Genomic DNA, 18,382 nt, shown 5'->3' on the forward strand with positions numbered 1-18,382 from the left:
CCTGACAGTGTTGTCCCTGCTTGTTCTTCTAAGAATTTTATGGTTTTAGTTTGCACATTTAGATCCTTAATCCATTTTGTATTTGTTTTTGTATATGGTGTGAAGCACGGATCCTGTTTCATTTTTCTGCACATGGAAATCCAATTTTCCCAGTACCATCTATTGAAGAGACGCTTCTTTCCCCATTGAATGGACTTAGCACCCTTGTGAAAAATCAGTTGACCATAGATGTGTGGGTTTATTTCTGGACTCTCAATTCTATTCCATTGGTCTATGTGTCTATTGTTATACCAATGCCAGGCTGTCTTGATTACAGTAGCTGTATAGTATGCTTTAAAATCAGGAAGAGTCCTCCTACTTTGTTTTTCTCTTTCAACATTGTTTTAGCTATTCAGGGCCTCCTCTCCTGCCATTCTGTATAAAGTTGAGGATTTGTTTTTCTATTTCTGTAAAGAAGGCTGTTGGAATTTTGATTGAGATTGCATTGAATCTATAGATAGCTTTGGGTAGTATTGACATCTTAACAATATTAAATCTTCTAATCCATGAACATGGAACATCTTTCCATTTATTTAAGTCTTCTTTAATCTCTTTGAGCAGTGTTTTATAGTTTTCATGCATAAGTCCTTCACGTCACTGGTTAGACTTATTCCTAGGTATTTTATTGTCTTAGATGCTATTGTAAATGGAATTGTTTTCTTAATTTCCCTTTCAGATTTCTCTTTGCTGGTATATAGAAACCTAAATGATTTTTGTTTCTTGACCTTGTACTCTGCAACTTTGCTCAATTCCTCTATTAGCTCTAGAATTTTTCTTGTGGACTCTTTGGGAGCAGAAGGTTTTGTGCTGGGCAAGCAAGACAGAGCTCCCAGCTGCTTGCTGTTACCAAGGAGATTTCTGTTCTCCTCGTCCCTCCACCTACAGGGCTACTGCATTGCACAACATCAGAGGGAGTCATTCACACTGTAGTCTAAGTCAGTGGTGCCCCTAGAATTGTGCAGTGCACAGCCTGCCAGCTGTATGTGGTGGCTGGACAATCTCTTCCATGCTTAGGGTGGAATTGCAGGGAGCCTCCCTTGCTGCCAGGATAGTCTTCATAACCTTAGCTCATTTGATCCTCACTATCTCTCTGTAGGGGAGAGGGGAGGCAGGATGATGGATGACCCCATAAAGGCCTGGAGAAGTGAAGTGACTTGTCCTAGGCTACCCAGGCAGCCGGGCAGGGCAGGGTTAGAGCCCAGGTGACTGAGCTGTTTTGTGACCCCAGTATACTGGTGATGAAAGCCCCAAGCTTCCCCCAACTGTCAGCCACTCAGCCCGAGTCTGCAGATTTGAAGTCACTTACTTTGGAGAGCTGGGGCCACGGTCTTGGAGAACCTGAAGTTGGAGTTGACCCGTGAACACATCCCCGTGGTGTAGTAGGAGCTTCCACACTCATGGGACCAGAGGGGACTGCAGGCCTGTGAATCACAGCACAGACCCCCAGTCAGCAGTGGCCTCAGGGAGGCTCATGACCCAAGACAGATGTCCACTATCTGAGTTTTGGCATCCCCAGGGTTTAGAGGTTCTTCTTTGAGTCTAACTGAACTTTCCCCCCTAAAATGTGCACCAGTTCCCTTTAAGACAGAATGGAGAAAAAGTAACCTGGGAGTCCACCTTCATTTTTTTTTCAAGGGCCTCATTCTCCATCCCATCATTTGGGGTTGTGATTCTTCTTCACCCTACCTGCCCCCTTCCTCCATCCTATCCACCACTCAGGATCTGGGGAAGGGTTTTCATCCATGGAGTGGACCTTTCAAGATCACTAGAATAGTTCCTCTTTCTGAAGAGGCCACCTAAGGTCCTTACTAGGCAAACATCCAGGACTATGTCCCAACAATATGCCCATGGCTCTTACCAGGGAAAGAAAATAGAATGTCACTGCTCTTTTAGTGAAATTTGCTATCAAAAACATTGACCTCAATTCCTCACTTAAAGATTGGGTGATATATTCCTCTCAGAATCTAAAACAAAAGCCCAGTTCTATGCCTCCATTTTTGTCCTGCCTGTCAGGAAACCCAGGACTAAATTTTGTGCTGTAACTTCTTTTGGTTTGGGGAATAATTATTCCTCTCCTATCCCCTTCTTTAGTTAGTGTTTTTCTTTTAGCCCCGATCTAAACAGCTTTGTTTTTTCTGTATCCTTTGTTGAAGATGCTGTAAATTGTTTTTTGAAAGTAAAGGGAGGATAAAGAATGGGAGGATGGATGGATGAATGGAAAGACAGATGAATGATTGACTGGGAGGATGAGTGGATGGATCAGTGTACAGAGAGATGGGAGGATAGATGGATGGATGGAAGGATGGACAGAAGGACAAATGATTGGGTGGAAGGATGAGTGGGTGGATCGATGTACAGAGAGATGGGAGGATAGATGATGGATGGAAGGATGGATAGAAGGATGCATGAGTTGACAGGAGGATGAGTGGGCGGATCAACATAAAGAAAGATGGGAGGACGCATGATGGATGGAAGGATGGATAGAAAGATGGATGATTGGATGGGAGGATAACTGGGTGGATCAATGTACAGAGAAACAGGAGGATAGATGATGGATGGATGGATGAATGGAAGGATGAATGAGTGGTGGGGGTTGGACAGATGAGTGAATGGATGAATGGGTGAATGAGTGAATGAACAGAAGTTGTTGTTTATAAACCAGAGACTTAACCTATCCACAGAGGCCCAAGAGGGCATATCACATCACCCTTCTCAGCCCTTCCTTCTATCTTGTGAGGGTAAAATCAGGTAGTATGACGTGACAAGGAGCCTCAGAGGGAAAAGCGAGATCCTGAAGGAAGTGCACGTGGACAGGGCCAGGAGTCCTGCTTTTTCTCGGTTGGGGATAGTCAAAGGCTGTGGGCTGACTGTCATCGAGGCACCTCAGGACATTCTGAGCCTCCTGGCAGGGCCATGATATTCTCCTCAAGTCCCTGTGCACCCAGTCATCTCACTGCCCTGGCGTCTGGTGCTCCATGCCCCTGATGGCTCATGTCACTACAGTCAAGAAAAATGGACTGAGGGACAAGAACGAAGAGTGACACAACCGCCCATCAGAAAGCGGGAGCGCTGCTTTGTGCAGCGCTTTCTGGGGGTGATTTTTCCGAAATTCTCTCTCTCAGCTGTTTCTAAGAACTCTCGGTCCCAGCAGGATCCTGTTTTGAACCCCAAGCATCACTCACACTCATAGAAGTTCCTTTAAACTTGGTGGAAGGAGCAGGCAGTGCCAACCAATCACGCCAGCCACACTATCCTACTGTGTGAAATGCCCAGATATGCCCACCTGGGCAGAGTACAAAGACCTCCAAGCCCGGCCCTGTTGCCCTTTCTGTTCCCAACATCATAGTATACACTGATCATTTGCTTACTGTTCTCTCCCCCAAACAGAAGGTAAGCTCCAGGTGGACAGGAGATGTTTATCTCTGAATCTCCATTGCCTGGCACTGGGCTTAGTACATAGTAAACCAAAAACCAAACTCATTGCTGTCAAGTCGATTCTGACTCATAGTGACCCTATAGGACAGAGTAGAACTAGAACTGCCCCACAGGGTTTCCAAGGCTGTGATCTTTACCAAACAGACTGCCACATCTTCCTCCCACAGAGGAGCTGGTGGGTTCGAACCAACAACCTTTTGGTTAGCAGGTGAGCGTTTAACCACTGTGCCACCAGGGCTGCATAGTACATAGTAAGTGCTCAAAAAACTGTTGATTGAATGAATGCCTCTTTTATCCCAGCACAAATACCCCTCTCTTTCTTCTCTGCTAAGACTTGTCTCTAAAAACAAAACAGAATCCTCCCCAGGTAACCTTCCCCATCAAACCTTGTGCCGCTCTGCACCCCTTCCCTCTGGTGACCACTCCTTTCTGGCTTGCCTTCCAAGTCTTCTTAGGGAATGCGGTGGGTTCTGTTTCTTTTCTCAAACCTGGAGCAGAGACTGAGCCTCTGCCTTGGAAAATGAGCTCCCGAAGGGAAGGAAAAGCTCCCCCATTGCACTGTTGTTGCTGTTGTGGTTAGCTGCTCTCAAGTTGGCCCCTAACTCATGACGACCCTGTGCACCGTGGAACCAAACACTGCCGCATCCTGCAGCATCCCCATGACTGGACTCACTGTGATCTATAGGGTTTTCATTGGCTAATTTTCGAAGGAGATCTCTAGGCCTTTCATCCTAGTCCGTCTTAGTCTGGAAGCTCTGCTGAAATCTGTTTAGCATCACAGCAACACGCAAGTCTCTGCTGACAGATGAGTGGTAGCCATGCATGAGCTGCATTGGCTAGGAATTGAACCTGGTTTCCCATATGGAAGGCGAGAATCTACCGTTGAACAACCAATCAGACTGTTGATATCTTTAACTACCCTTGTTCCTTCTCAGGTCTGGCCCATCCCTGCTCCCAGAGGGTGTGCACACAAAGGGGCTCAGTCCTTGGTCCTGCCTGGACTGTCCCCCACAGAATGGCACAAGCAGGAAGCTAGTGGAGAAGCTGCTTCCCAGAAGGGTGAGGACAGGCAGCCTTGGGGATCAAGTGCGTGACAGTGTGGTGTGAGGGCGGGTGCATAGGAGTGTCTGTAAGGAAAGCCCAGGCAGCGAGTCCATGGGGACAGGAAGGGCTGGGGCTCAGAGAGGTGGGGCAGGTGGCTCTTACCAGGAAGCTGTTGTCCTTGGGGTTGGTGGTGAGGCTCAGGCCAAGACGCATGTTGTCCTTCCGCTCGGACACGTTGGACAGGGTGACCCTTCCTGGAGTGGGAGGAGAAGCTCAGCATGTGCTCCTGCCTGTGCATCCTCCACGCAGAGCCTCTGCTGTACCTGCCCCCAGAGGTGCCCGCGGCAGGATCAGTGCCAGGCAGAATCCTCCCTCACCCACCTGCACAACTGTGAAGCCCTTCAGCTTACTAAGGCTTTGCCCAGACATGGTCTCACAACTCCCTGTGAAATGAGGAAACTGAGGTTCAGAGATGCCAAACAACCTGCTCAAGGTCACACAGTAAGTGCATAACAGAACCTTCCATCTCCTAGTTCAGAGCCTTGTCCTTCTCCCGCCATTTGATTGGCTCCCAACACTCCCTTCTACTTCAACCCCAAATATAGCCCAAATATACCACTTAAACTAGCTTCCTCTACACATTTTTCTTCAAGCCTAGCTTTCATCAAAATTTACCAGTCCTGTGTCCTACCCTCTCAGGGCCCAGTTGTCTGCTCCTCTGATAAACTGACATACAATAATGAAGTCTCTCTTGCAGGTATGAACAGCCAATTTAACAAGAGCTCTGCTCAAGAATGCCAAATTCTGTAGTAGGCTGCCAAGAGAGAGCTTTACAGCAGCGTCAACAGCCAACTGGGTGTTGGGAGAGGGTTGGCCCTATGGCAGATTAGAAGTATAAAAAAAATTACATTGGTTAAGATTTTACTGGATCATTCTGCCAGGCCACTGAAGGGAAGGCAGTGTGTTGGTGTGTATGTACGTATGTGTATGTGTGTTAGGGTGTGCATGGGAAGAGGGAGGGGGAAGGTTGGGGAGAAGAGAGTTGGGCATGGCATTAAGCCTGTTGTTATTAGAAGCCCTGGTGGCACAGTGGTTGAGCACTTGGCTGCTAACTGAAAGGTTGGCGGTTCAAACCCACCTGATGCTCCATGGGAGAAAGATGTGGCAGTCTGCTTCAGTAAAGATTTACAGCCTTAGAAACCCTATGGGGCAGTTCCGCTTTGTCCTACAGGGTGACTATGAGTCGGGATCGACTTGACAGCAGCGGGTTTTTGCTGTTGTTAGGTGCTGTTGGATCGATTCCGACTCATAGCGACCCGATGTGACAGACTAGAACAGCCCCATAAGGTTTCCTGGGCTGTCATTTTCACAGGAGTGGATTGCCAGGTCTTTTCTCCCTCGGAGTGGCTGGTGGGTTGGAGCCACTGACCTTTGGGTTAGCAGCCGAGAGTTTAACTGTGGCATCAGAGCCTACGGTGTGTCAATCCCACCCTGCTGTGAGAAGGGATCTAGCAGCCCCTGCTTGGGGAATCAGGGAGGGGGGATGATAATCTCTAAGGAGCTTAAGAGGCCTCTCAGCCAAGAACTGTTTGCATTTGCCTTTGTCTGTAAAGAGAAGCATGAAGAGTCAGCCTGGCTCCTGGGGGGCACAGGTCAGCAGGGCTGGGCATTCGCCCTGCTCCAGGCTGAGGCCAGAATTTCAGACTCGTGACTGTTTTGTGGGGGTGGGGGTAGCTGTATTTGTTATTTTTTCCCTTTGGTTTCTCTCAGTTCTTAGTAAAGCTCGTTTTGAAATCCAGCCCCTTTTGGCTGTGCTAAGGCTGACTGCGATGGTTTTCCCGTATGAGAGGAACTAACAGTACAGCCCTGGCGTTCCCCTGAGGCCTTCTCAGTACAAAGTACTGTCCACGCACGGCCTCCCATGCCCCCTCCCTCAATCTTGGGATGCCTAGGTGCTACTATTTCCATTTTACAGATGAGAAGATGGAGGTGCAGAGAGGGTTAGCGACATCTATCAAGAGAATCACTAGTAAATACTAGATTGCCGACTTGAACCCAGGCCATCTGACGTGACATCTTGAGTTTTTCCCATCTGACGGCAGGGCCGTGGTGGCAGTGGATGGTAGCGAGAAACCTGGCTCAGGGAGTCTGCCTCCCATTTATTTAAGGGGCATGGCCCCACACCACCCTGCCCCCACTCCTTCCCCCTCTCCCCAGGGACTGAAGTCCTTCATGGAACTGTGCTGGCCAGAAGAGAGAGGGGTGGGGTAGGAAAGATCCTGGCTTTGGAGAAGAAAGACTCAGGTTCAAGTTATGCTTCCGTGGGGTAGTCACTAACCTCCCTCTGTTCGGTCTGCCCTCTCTGAACAGGAGAGGCTAATGCCTTCCTCAGCGGATCTATGTGAGGGTCCTGGGGCATAAGCCCCTCACACAGGGCTTGCCTTCCAGAATCACATCACCTCCTCTGAGCTCCTGCCCCTCATAAAAACCATGACTTCATCCAGGTGTTGGGAAGAAAGCCGCCAGTGTGGACTCTTTCATACTGAGGTGTGAATGACTGACACTCACTTAGCTTTCCCCGGAGAGGGCAGAGGAAAGAACGTTCCTGGCGTGGTGGGGCTCAGAGCCTGGAAAGGCTGTAGGAAAACCCAAGACTCAGGTCGCCCAGCCTTGCGTTTTCCACTCCGCGGATAAACAGAGATGGGCTACTGCCGCGCATTTTCTCCTCAGATGAAGTGCTTCCTGACGAGGAATTTTCCTCTGTCCTGGCTCGCTTTGCTCTCCACTGCCTCCCGAGCACATGCCCCAGCTCAGGAGTGTACTCCAGGGTCTCATGGCTTCAAGTCTCTCACTGACAACTGGGGCTCCTCCTCTTTTCCGAGGGAAATGGAGTCCACGTTGGAAACCACAGCAGTAGTTGCTGTGTGCTGTCGAGTCGATTCCGACACTTAGTGACATTATAGGGTAGAGTAGAACTGCCCCATAATGTTTCCTAGGCTGTAATCTTTATGGAGGAACCCTGGTGGCACAGTGGTTAAGCGCTTGGCTGCTAATTGAAAGGTCAGTGGTTCGAACCCACCAGCTACTCTGCAGGAGAAAGACCTGGTGATCTGCTCCCATAAAGATTACAGCCTTGAAAACCCTATGGGGCAGTTCTACTCTGTCCTATAGGGTCTCTATGAGTTGGAATCAACTCAATGCAATGGGTTTGGTTTTTCAATCTTTACAGTAGCAGATTGCCAGATCTTTTCTCCCACGGATTGGCTGGTGGGTTCGAACTGCCAGCCTTCTGTTAGCAGTCGAGCACTTAATCATTGTGCCACTGGGGCTCCTCCTCCAACCCGAGGGAAATGAGATCCACGTTGGAAGCCATAGCAATCAAACTAAGTTATTGGTTCAGATGTCCATATCCCCACCTGGACCAGGAGCTTCTCTCTGCGGCCCGGGCCCAGAGCACAGTGCCCACCTCTCCCACCACCCGCTGGCTCCTTCTGCTCCAGCCACAGTGCCCTTCTTTCTATCCTCCAACAGAGCAAGCTCATTCCCACCTCAGGGCCTTTGCACTTGCCTTCCCTCTGCCTGGAATGCTCCATTGCCACTTGACTTCTTTTCGGCACCAGGTCTTTGCTCAGATGTGGTCTGCTCGGAGAGGCCTTCACCGACCTCCTTGCTAAGGCAGACTCCTCTCTCTACCTTCTCCACCACCTGCTGTCTCCTGTCACGGCACCTGGTTTACTGCACAGCATTCAGCTCTACCTGAAATCACCCTGCTTTAGTTTGCCTACTTGCTTGCTGTCTCCTCCCAGCAGAATGCTCGGCTTCTTACTCGCTGCTGCATCCCCGGCACCTAGCACAGTGCGTGACACATACGCTGTTGCTGTTAGCTGCTGTTGAGTTGGCCCCTGACTCATGGTGACCCCGTGTACAACGAGATCAGACCTTCGTGATCCGTTGGTACCTAATCACCCCAAACCCACTGCTGTCGACTTGATTCTGACCCATAGCGACCCTATAGGACAGAGTAGAACTGCCCCGTAGGGTTTCTAAGGAGTGGCTGGTAGATTTGAACTGCCGACCTTTTGTTTAGCAAGCATAGCTCTTCACCACTGCACTGCCAGGGCTTTTGGTACATAATAGGTGCTCATTAAAGGTTGATGGACCTATTAGGCCTGAAATGGATGCTAGGGGTCACTGAATCTATCTTTTCACTTTACACATGAGCAAAGTAAGGCTAGAGAGAGGACGTGAATTCCTCATGCATGTATAGCGAAGAAATTGTACAACTGGAAGGAAAACCCAGCATGGCCCTTTTCAGAAGCTGGCACTCTCAGGAGTGACGACCGGGAACCATAAGCCACCGCTCCAGGCTCCCCGCCTCCCTTAGACTCTTTCCTCACTGACGTTTGAGGCCTGCTGCGCTGGGTTTGAACTTCCCAGCCGCGGTTCTGATGCAGATGTGGACAGCGGGAGCGCCCAACACCACGTGACAGTGCAGCTGGCCGCCCTGGGGATCTGAGTTCTTTGGACTTTCTCTTTGATGCGGGTCTTTTCATCCATCTGCTTATCTCTTGAAGCTCTGCCATCTCTTCCCATGGGGCCTCTGCTGCCCCCATCCCTCCTCTATCTCCCCAGGGAGCCCGGCCTACCCAGCCACACCAGGGCAGTGCTCATCCTTCTAAGACTGGGAGGCCGAGATCCTGGCTCAGGGGAAGGCCGATCCTCCAGGACAAGGCCTGGAATTATAGCTTCTCAGCCCAAGTGGGACTCTGCTCACTTCTGAGAGGAAAGAGTGGCCCAGCTATTGCCGGACCCCTAGGAGATAGTGGAAGGGCTTGAGTGGGCCGTTATGAGTGCTTCAGTGGACACACGTACCTGCACACAAGTCGATTTTACAGGGGTTTGGAAGCCCTTGAGGCTGCTCACAGCATCTCCCCCACTTTCTGTTCCAGAATATTCTGGAAAGCTCTTCATTGAGAAAAAAGCCCTTCATTTCAGAAGGCAGAGTTGTGCAGTGGTTAACAGTGTGGACATAGGTTAACAGTGAGGACATAGACTGCCTGGACTGGAATTCAGCCTGGCTTCTTATTAGTTGGGTGGCCCTGAGCAGGTCACCTTTTTCCATATACCTGCGTTTCCTCGTCTGTTAAGTGGTTAAATCTCATATGGTTGTTGTGGGGAGTGTATGAGTCAAAATATCCAAAAGTGTATAAAGTGCTTGGCACATGGAGAACATTATATAAGATATAAAGAATCTTAGCTATTGTTGTTATTTCAAAATCAGAAGAAGACAGGGCATGCTTTTCTCCTGCTGGGAGAGAAAACCCTGAGTTGGAGGGCAGTGGATGAGCCAGGAACAACGATGGCCTGGAACTCTGGAGACCCAGGTTCGAATCCTGACCAGGCCCCTTACAAGCTGTGACTGTGGGAAAGCTGCTTCCTCTCTCTGGCCTCGGCTTTCTCATCTGTAAAATGGGAGCAGCAATACCCACTGGGTTATCTCAAGGTGCAGCTGCGAGGAGCCAACGTGACCATCGACATGGAGGTGTGTTAGAGCCTGAACCACCCGAGACAAGGCTGTCCTAGGTGTGAAGAAGCCAGCAGCCCTGCCTGAGTTACCCAGGTTGAGCTTGGTGCAGTTCCCGTGGATCACCGGACATTTGTACACATCTCCTGTCTTCTGGTGGCCGTTGGTTTCCAATGGGGCACCCACAACCAGCCTGGGGAGAAAGAAAAGACAAGTGAAGATGCTGGGGGAGGTACTCCTTTCTATTAAACGGTGGAACCTGACAGCAGTGTTGAGGGGAAGTTGGGGTAGGGAAGGCTGGAGGGAATCCTGGAAGGCTGGCCAAGTCCTCCGGCTTGGACCTTTGTCTCCCTGGGGAGGGATGCTGGGCTTTCAAGAAAAAGTCATGTGGCCTGTGGCCTATTCCAGTGTCTGAAGATATAGAAGCGAAGACCACGTAGGCCCCTCAACAAATGGGATGGAGGCAGTCCTTGGGATACAAGAGGGAAGACCTCAATCTGGGATAGTCAGGGCAGGCATCACGGAGGAGGTGATGCTTGAGCTGGGTCTTGATGGATGAGTATGAGTTTGTCAAGAGAATAAACAGTGGAGGGTGGTAATGGTGGTCATTCAGGCAGAGGAGTGATGTTTTTGCAGGTGTAGAGTCTTGGCCATCTGTTACGCCCTGCAGGGGCCTCATACCTCATCTATTCCTCACCATTCTTCAACTTACATGACAGTCTCTCAGTTAGTGGTCCCCCTTGCCATTCTGCAGGACTGGGGCATGCTCCTCAGTGGTCATGGCTGCCTCCTGAGCCACTAAGTCTTTGCTTACGGTGGGCAAGGCAGCCAGTGGGGTTTAAGAGTGGCCGGGGCAGCCACCCAGCCAGGGCATCTATACTGTGCCCATGCCTTGTGTAGTGGGTTGATTGGTGGGACACCCAAAAAAGATACATCTATGTGCTAATCCCTGGAACCTGTGAACGTGACCTTATTTGGAAAAAATGTCTTTATAGATGTAATTAGTTAAGGATCTTGAGATGAGGAGATCATTCTGGCTTATGCAGGTCAGCCCTAAATCCAATGACAAATGTCCTTATAAAAGGCACACAGAGCAGAGAAGACAGAGCGAAGAGGAGAAGGCCATGTGAAGACAGAGGCAAAGACTGGTGGTATGCAGCCACAAACCAAGGAACACCCGGAGTCACCGAAAGCTACAAGAGGCAAGTGGATCTAAAGATCCTTCCTGAGAGCCTTCAGAAGGAATGTGACCCTACTGACATCTTGGTTCTGGACTTTTGAACTCCAGAACCGTAAGAGAATAAATTTCGGTTGTTGTAAGCCACATAGGTTATGGTAGCTTGTCATGGCAGCCCTAGGAAACTAATACAACTTGCTTTGCACGCACACATATTTTTAGGGAAAACGGAGCAGCCACTACTTCCTGACCTGGCTAAGCCCCAGCAGCTCCTTGGATGAAAATCCCATGACCTTATGCACACGGGCTACAGACTCACCTCCCTTTGAGGGCAGGAAAAACCCCACCTTGGACTGGGAGCTCCTCCAATGCCCTACTCTATGCCTCGTCTCCTGCCCACCTGTACAGCAGCACCAACGGGGCGGCCCAGGGTGACCCCAGGGGCCAACAGGAACCCCAGTGCTGACTCGAAGCTAATCTCTATCTCTGAAGCTGGCAATGTTTCCCTTCAGTATCTGCCTGCCCACTCAGTCAGTGCTGCATGCCTCCGGCATGTCTAGAGCCTTCTAAGTTTGGGGTGCCAGTCCAGCTTTTAGCCAGCAGCCGCCTCCTCTGCTCAGGCCTGAAGAGCTAGTAGTGACTCAAGCACGGTAACCCTTCCCGGGACAGCTGCGTTCACGACAGCTCTGCAAGTCTTCCAGATCCTGAGGGATAAAGAGTAGATGTGGTGGAATTTGGGGCACAGGGGTGGTGAGACATTTGGGAGCAGGAGACCTTTCTGGAGCCCTTTGAACCCTGATCTTCCAGCAGCTTCCAACTCCTTGGAAACACGGCCTCAAGAAGAAGCAACCATTCATTTTCTGACTTAAGATGGTTGTAAGGAGACAGGACTGGAGGTTCAGGCTACTCAAGACTTAAGTGGCTTCTTGTGGTCAAATAATCCCCCTGCCCCTGCCTCCGTCCCCTCAGTGCTGTCAGAAGAGAAAGCTACGTCTGACGTGGGAGTTAATAGAGCTCTGTTTGAAATTAAGAGTCTATGAAATAAGAGCCGAGTTTCTCCCTCGGGGAGCCAGATAATGACAGATTCTAAATATATCCCCTTATTAAGTGTGCCTATTTTTGACCAACAGGAATTAATTGGACCCATAAAATCTGTTTGTCTAGACGATGGTGATTTTTGGCTGCTTAATTCTGTGAGTGATTGTGTGGCCAAGTCCCTCTGTTGTTCCCAGCTAAGGAGAAAGCAGAGATCAATCAGCGAGGCCTGGGCTCCAAGCCTGCTTTTCTGGCTGCCTGGGTTTTCAAGGTCAGCCTGATATGTGATCAAGCCTCCCTGAGGGATGAGCCCTCCAAGATGCCACTGCCTGGTGGTGGGTGCTTTCTGGAAAGAGTGCCTTTGAGGAGCACCTCGAAGGATGCCTCTGGGAGAATCATAATACATTCTAGATTAGAGCAATAGTGGCTGTTTTCCAGAAAAGCTGCCCGTGGGCCTTCTAGAAAACACCCCAGAAGCCTAACAAGGTAGAAAACCCACAACTCTTCCCATTTTACAGAGTGGAACTCTGAGGCCCACATGGCTTGCTGTGTGACCTTGAGAACTCATTTAATTTTCTGGGCCTTGGTTTTCTTGGCTATGAAATGGGTTAACAATTCCCACACTGCTTACCTTTCAGGGTCTTTGTGGGAAGTCACAAATATTCAAAAGCACTAAGAAATAAAAAGGGCTGTAGCTAGGGAAGTTCTGCACAAAGATGGGTAGCTTCCCAGAAATCAGGTGTCCTGGCAGTGACCAAGATGGGAGGGCCTGGCAGTAAACCCACCAAGTCACTGTGACCTCACATTTGCTACACAACTGGGTTTTGTTCTTTCGAAGAACAAGGGCGGCTCTCTACATCCCATCTCCAGGTTATGGTAGCTTGTCATGGCAGCCCTAGGAAACTAATACAACTTGCTTTGCACGCACACATATTTTTAGGGAAAACGGAGCAGCCACTACTTCCTGACCTGGCTAAGCCCCAGCAGCTCCTTGGATGAAAATCCCATGACCTTATGCACACGGGCTACAGACTCACCTCCCTTTGAGGGCAGGAAAAACCCCACCTTGGACTGGGAGCTCCTCCAATGCCCTACTCTATGCCTCGTCTCCTGCCCACCTGTACAGCAGCACCAACGGGGCGGCCCAGGGTGACCCCAGGGGCCAACAGGAACCCCAGTTCTTGGTACTTCATGAGGCAGCAGTGCAGGGACGACCGTACCCATATTACAGATGCAAAAATCAAGGCTCCAAGAGGGGAGCCAACCCCAAGTCCCACAGTTCTCCTTGGTCACTTTCTCCATATTGCCCCAAATATTCCTTTGCCTGAAGAGAGGGCCTAGGTCAGCCCTCCTCTCTATTCTTGAGTCTCGGGATGACGTGTGCCTGCTGGCCTTGAGGTTTGGAGGACATGATTCAACCTCACTGTGAAGGGCTAAGTGCCGAAGTGCAGGGAAAATGTTTGCATCACCACAGAGATCAGCCAAATTGCTCCTGGGGTCTGGCAGTCCCTGCCTTCTTCCCCCTCCCCCACCCCTCACGGCCTCAGCCTTATATAGCCATCTGCAGCCTCAGGGCTGCTGTGCCTCCCGGGGGCTGGATATCCTATACCTTCTGGCGTGGGCACCAGACGGCGCAGCAAACCCCAAAGGTCGCGGCGAGCATCAGGCCTTTTCCATGGGCTGGGTGCCGTGAGTCACCAGCTGTGGGCTCCCGCATTCTTCCTGAGGAGGCTCAGGGGCAGGCCTGCTGCTGAGGGGAGAGTCTGTGGCAGGCCCTTCAGTCACAGCCCTGTGAGACCCCTTCTCTGGTGGCCGCTGTCCAGCCAGTGTCGACAAGGGAGGGTGCTCACTGTGGAGACAGCCTCTCTGAGGAAGGTGAGACGTGGCTCCACAGGTGCTGGGCTTCTTGGCTCCAGGCAGGACACAGGGAAGGGGCTCCTCCCACCTGACCCCTACCTCAGAACAAGACCCTACGGGGGTCATCCTGACTTTTGCTTTCCCAGATCCATCCTTCAAGGCAGATTTGGTCTCCAAGCTTTTTAAATTACACATTCCTATACAAGGGAAGGAGTCCCTGCGTGGTGCACTTGGTTAAACACTCCACATCTAACCAAAAGGTAAGTGGTTTGAACCCACCCAGAGGTGCCTCAAAAGAAAGGCCTGGTGATCTGCTTCTGAAAGGCCACAGCCTTGAAAACTCTATGAAGCACAATCCTACCCTGCGCGCATGGGGTCGCCATGAGTCAGAATCCACTCAACTGGCTCTGTTTGTTTGTTTTTTAATAGGAGGGAAACCCTCAATGAGACAGATGCAATAGCTGCAACAATGAGCTCAAACATACCAACCATCATGAAGATGGCGAAGGACTGGGCAACATTTTGTTCTGTTAAAAATAAGGCCACCATGAATCGGAGATGACTCAACAGCAACTAGCAATAACAACAATCAGAAAAAGAAGCTGACACGTTCCCCCAATATATGTAAATTGATATGTAAATCATACCAGTGTACAATTGCCCATCTGTATATTAAGCGTTAGTAGTCATAACTGTATTTTCAGATAAGATACACACCAAAATAGAATGTAAATCACTGAGCCCCGGTATACTGCCCTGCACATCCTCTATGGTGCGTGCACTACCCCATGGAGACCATCACTTTACGATCCGGCATAAATTCCACCTGGTCCAGGAAGCCATCCCTGATTACTCCTGGTTTTCCCGCAGAAGCCAGCATTTCATCTCTGCTGGTTGGTGTCGCCAGTGTTTGGCTGTCATAAGCTCCTTGAGAGCTGAGATGTCCTTGTCTGCCTGCTATGCCAGCGTCAGGAGGTCTTGAAGGCACAGAGTAAAGAGATACCCATTGAATGATCTGCCTTCTGGCTGCCAGCCTGAGGCAGCAACTGCCTGGGGAGCTTTGGGCTTTGCCTCAGGCCTAAGAGAAGCCCTCAAATTCAGCACCTGGAAAAAGGGTGGCTGAGAAATCTATGTTTTCCACGTGTGGAGGTTCAGGGGAGTGACCTAGCTTGTGTTCTAAAGCCAACGTTGATTGCTTCCCAGATTTCCATTTCCACCTTCCTAGTAGTCCCTGGTTCTGTTTGGGAATCGGGCTCCATTCCGATGGAGCACATACCTCAGGCTAGGCCAGCTTTACCCTCTGGCTGCAGTGATTGAGTCAGGGTGGGCAAATGACCTAAGCCAGTCCAATGACTTAAGTGCAATTGGATGAATCTCAGGACTTCTGCTTGGGTGGGAGGGACCAAGATGGTCTTTTTTTCTCCAGATGCCTGCATAGATACAAGGGTTGGAACCGCTGGTAGCCTCCTTGTGACAATGAGGGGTATGAGCTGATGCACGGAGATCGGGAGCACTGAGAGAGAATCACCAAGAACTGGAGCTGAAGTCCTGATGGCACTGTGAATCTCTGGATCAAACCGTACCTGAAGCCTGCCCTGTCTCTAAACTTTTCAGATACATGAGTGATAACTATCTTTTACTGTATGAGCCTGTTTGAGTTGGGTTTTCAGGTACTTATAACTGAAAACTTCCTAACTTTTAGAGTGTGCAAGGCCAAAAAAAAAAAGTACATACTTAAAATTACCCTACAAAATCCCATAAAGTAAACAGATACATGTACACCCATGTTCATTGTAGCATTATTCACAATAGCCAAAACCTAGAAACAACCCACGTGTCCATCAACAGATGAGTGGATAGACAAAATGTGGTGCATACGTACAAAGAAGTATTAGTCAGCCATAGAAAGGAATGAAGTTCAAATGCAAGCTATGATGTGGATGAACCTTGAAAATACTATGCTAAATGAAAGAAGGCAGACACAAAAAGACAAATTCGATTCCTTTTACTTATATGAAATATCTAGAATAGGCAAACATACATACAGGGACCAACGTAGATTAGTGGTTCTTAGTGGCTGGGAAGCGGGGATGGGGAGTTACTGCTTAAGGGGCACTGAGTTTCTACTTGAGGTGATGAAAAATTTTGGAAATCAGTGGTGACGGTTGCACAACATGATGGATGTAATTACGGTAATGTCACTGAATTGAACACTTAAAACGGCAAATTATATGTTATATATATTTCACCACACACACACACACACACACACACACACACAAATCCTGTAAATTACCACGCTATGAGAAGCACATGGGAACCAAGGCCGAGGGAAGAGCAGATTCACCCCCCACCCCACGCTCCGTCAGGGCGTGCACTCACTGAGAGGGTGGTGGGTGGAATCGCCGGCGCCATATGCATTATTTCTTTCTTGTTTAACTGACTGTATAAAACTGTCTCGGGCCCAGCCTTGTGGGAACAGAGAGCCTTTGTTCTATGTACATCCCACTTACAACAGCTGCTCGGAGGACCCTTGCCCTCCAGATGTTTCTGGTTACTCGGTGACTGGCCCCGCAGACCCTCAGAGCTGGGAGGGAATGTGGACGTTCCTCGGGCCAGTCCATGGCGTTATACCTCGGAGGCACCAGCCCTGAGGAGGGAAGTGCTCTGTCCAAGGGCTCAGAGCGTGCAGTGCCCGGTGTGCTGACTCCCCGCACAGTGCTCGCCCCAAACCATGGAGGCAGAGAGCCTGGAAGCAGGGTGGGTGTGGCTGGTGAGGCACGTGGGAGCAGCTTAGCTCCTCGGTCGGATGGGGCGAGCCCTGAGGCTGTGGGCACAACCGCCATCCATGGGGAAGGAGGAAGGACACCTACAATTGATGGGCCTGCCTCCTGAGGATGTCCTGAGCCCACAGGCCCCCACGGCCTGCTTGAGGAAGGGGACATGTGGGTCCAGTCCCTCCTGGCCAGCCTCACTGCCCCCTATTCAAGGTCTGGAACCCCCATCCCAGCAAATCAATGATCACTGGTTATCCTCTTCATTAAAGGAGCCCTGGTGGCGCAATGGTTAAACGCTTGGCTGCTAACCAAAAGGTTGGCGGTTCAAACCCACCCAGCCACTCTGTGGGAGAAAGACCTGGTGATCTGCTTCCGTAAAGATTACAGTCAAGAAACCCCTATGGGGCAGTGCTACTCTGTCACATGGGGTCTCTACGAGTCTAAAACGGACTAGATGGCACCTAACAACGACGTCCTTTCCATTACGATGTGTCATCTTCATGTCGTGATTGCATTTGATTTGGATCCCCAGGACGGCTTGAAGGCTGGGAGGGCCGTTTGCATTTTGGTTCCACAGAGGAGGAAAGGGAGGCTCAGGACGAGGATATGACAAGTCTGCAGAGAGATACTGGCCAACTTCAGAGCTGGGACTCCAAGTCTTTTCACCGCTGTGAAGAACTGGGGGCCCAGAGAGCCCAGCACTGGGGGCTGGGCAGTGCAGGTGTGGGGAGAGGCCCGCCTGCCCCAGAGCCAGCTGGCCTGTCCCCACAGGGGCCTCTGCCCCTCTCCTCTCTCCTCCCATTCCCTTCCTCACCTGCTCCTCTCCCCAGCAGCCCCCCGCTCTGCTCCCCTCAAACCCACACCAGGCTCTTTGTCCCGTTTCTCTCCCGGCTTCCTTTCTTTTCTTCTGAAATCAGATAGGGGGCATCGGGGAGGGGGTTTCACTTGAGGAGCAGCGAACTCAGGGGAACAAAGGAGAGACTATTCCTTTAGCGAGGCTTTCTCTCCCTCTCTCTCTCTCTATGGAAAATGTAATCTCCTCCAGCCAGCGTGAGGATGGTGGATAATGTGTTCAAGATGGGGCTGGAAGTGCTGAGCAAGCAGGTCGAGTGGGGGCGGGGGTGGGGGCTGGCAGCACTGGCTGGGGGCAGTGGTGGAGGGGGCCACTGCCCCAGAACCTGCTCAAGCGGAGCCATGGGCACCTTCAGGCCTTCCTGGGCTTGTAAGGCTTGTGGTTCACCTGGGCCCAGACACCTGGCAAGACCTGGACTCCTGGAGGCCAGGAAAACGAGGACGCCCCTCTGTTTGCCAGCACACCCCTTACTCTCCCTCCTACCACAGAGCCTTCATCAGAAATAGGAATTCTGTGTGCGCGCATGCGTGCGTGTGCGTGTGTGTGTGTGTGTGTGTGTGTGTGTGTGTGTCTGAATTGCCTTTAAAAATGCATTGTGGTGAAATACACATAACAAAACATTTGCCCTTCAACCACTTTTC

General features: G+C 50.5%; 1 protein-coding gene across 1 annotated transcript in view; it reads right to left on the minus strand.

Moving 5' to 3' along the window:
• Window positions 1-18,382, minus strand: part of ITGA11 (integrin subunit alpha 11) — a 118,774-nt gene that overhangs the window by 71,908 nt on the left and 28,484 nt on the right. The window contains 3 exon segments of the mRNA XM_012555033.1: window positions 1,346-1,460; window positions 4,681-4,772; window positions 10,135-10,235. Coding sequence (XP_012410487.1) covers window positions 1,346-1,460; window positions 4,681-4,772; window positions 10,135-10,235 — 308 coding nt within the window.

The sequence above is a fragment of the Trichechus manatus genome, unplaced genomic scaffold (genome assembly GCF_000243295.1).
Source record: "Trichechus manatus latirostris isolate Lorelei unplaced genomic scaffold, TriManLat1.0 scaffold00030, whole genome shotgun sequence".
Taxonomy (NCBI): Eukaryota; Metazoa; Chordata; class Mammalia; order Sirenia; family Trichechidae; genus Trichechus; species Trichechus manatus.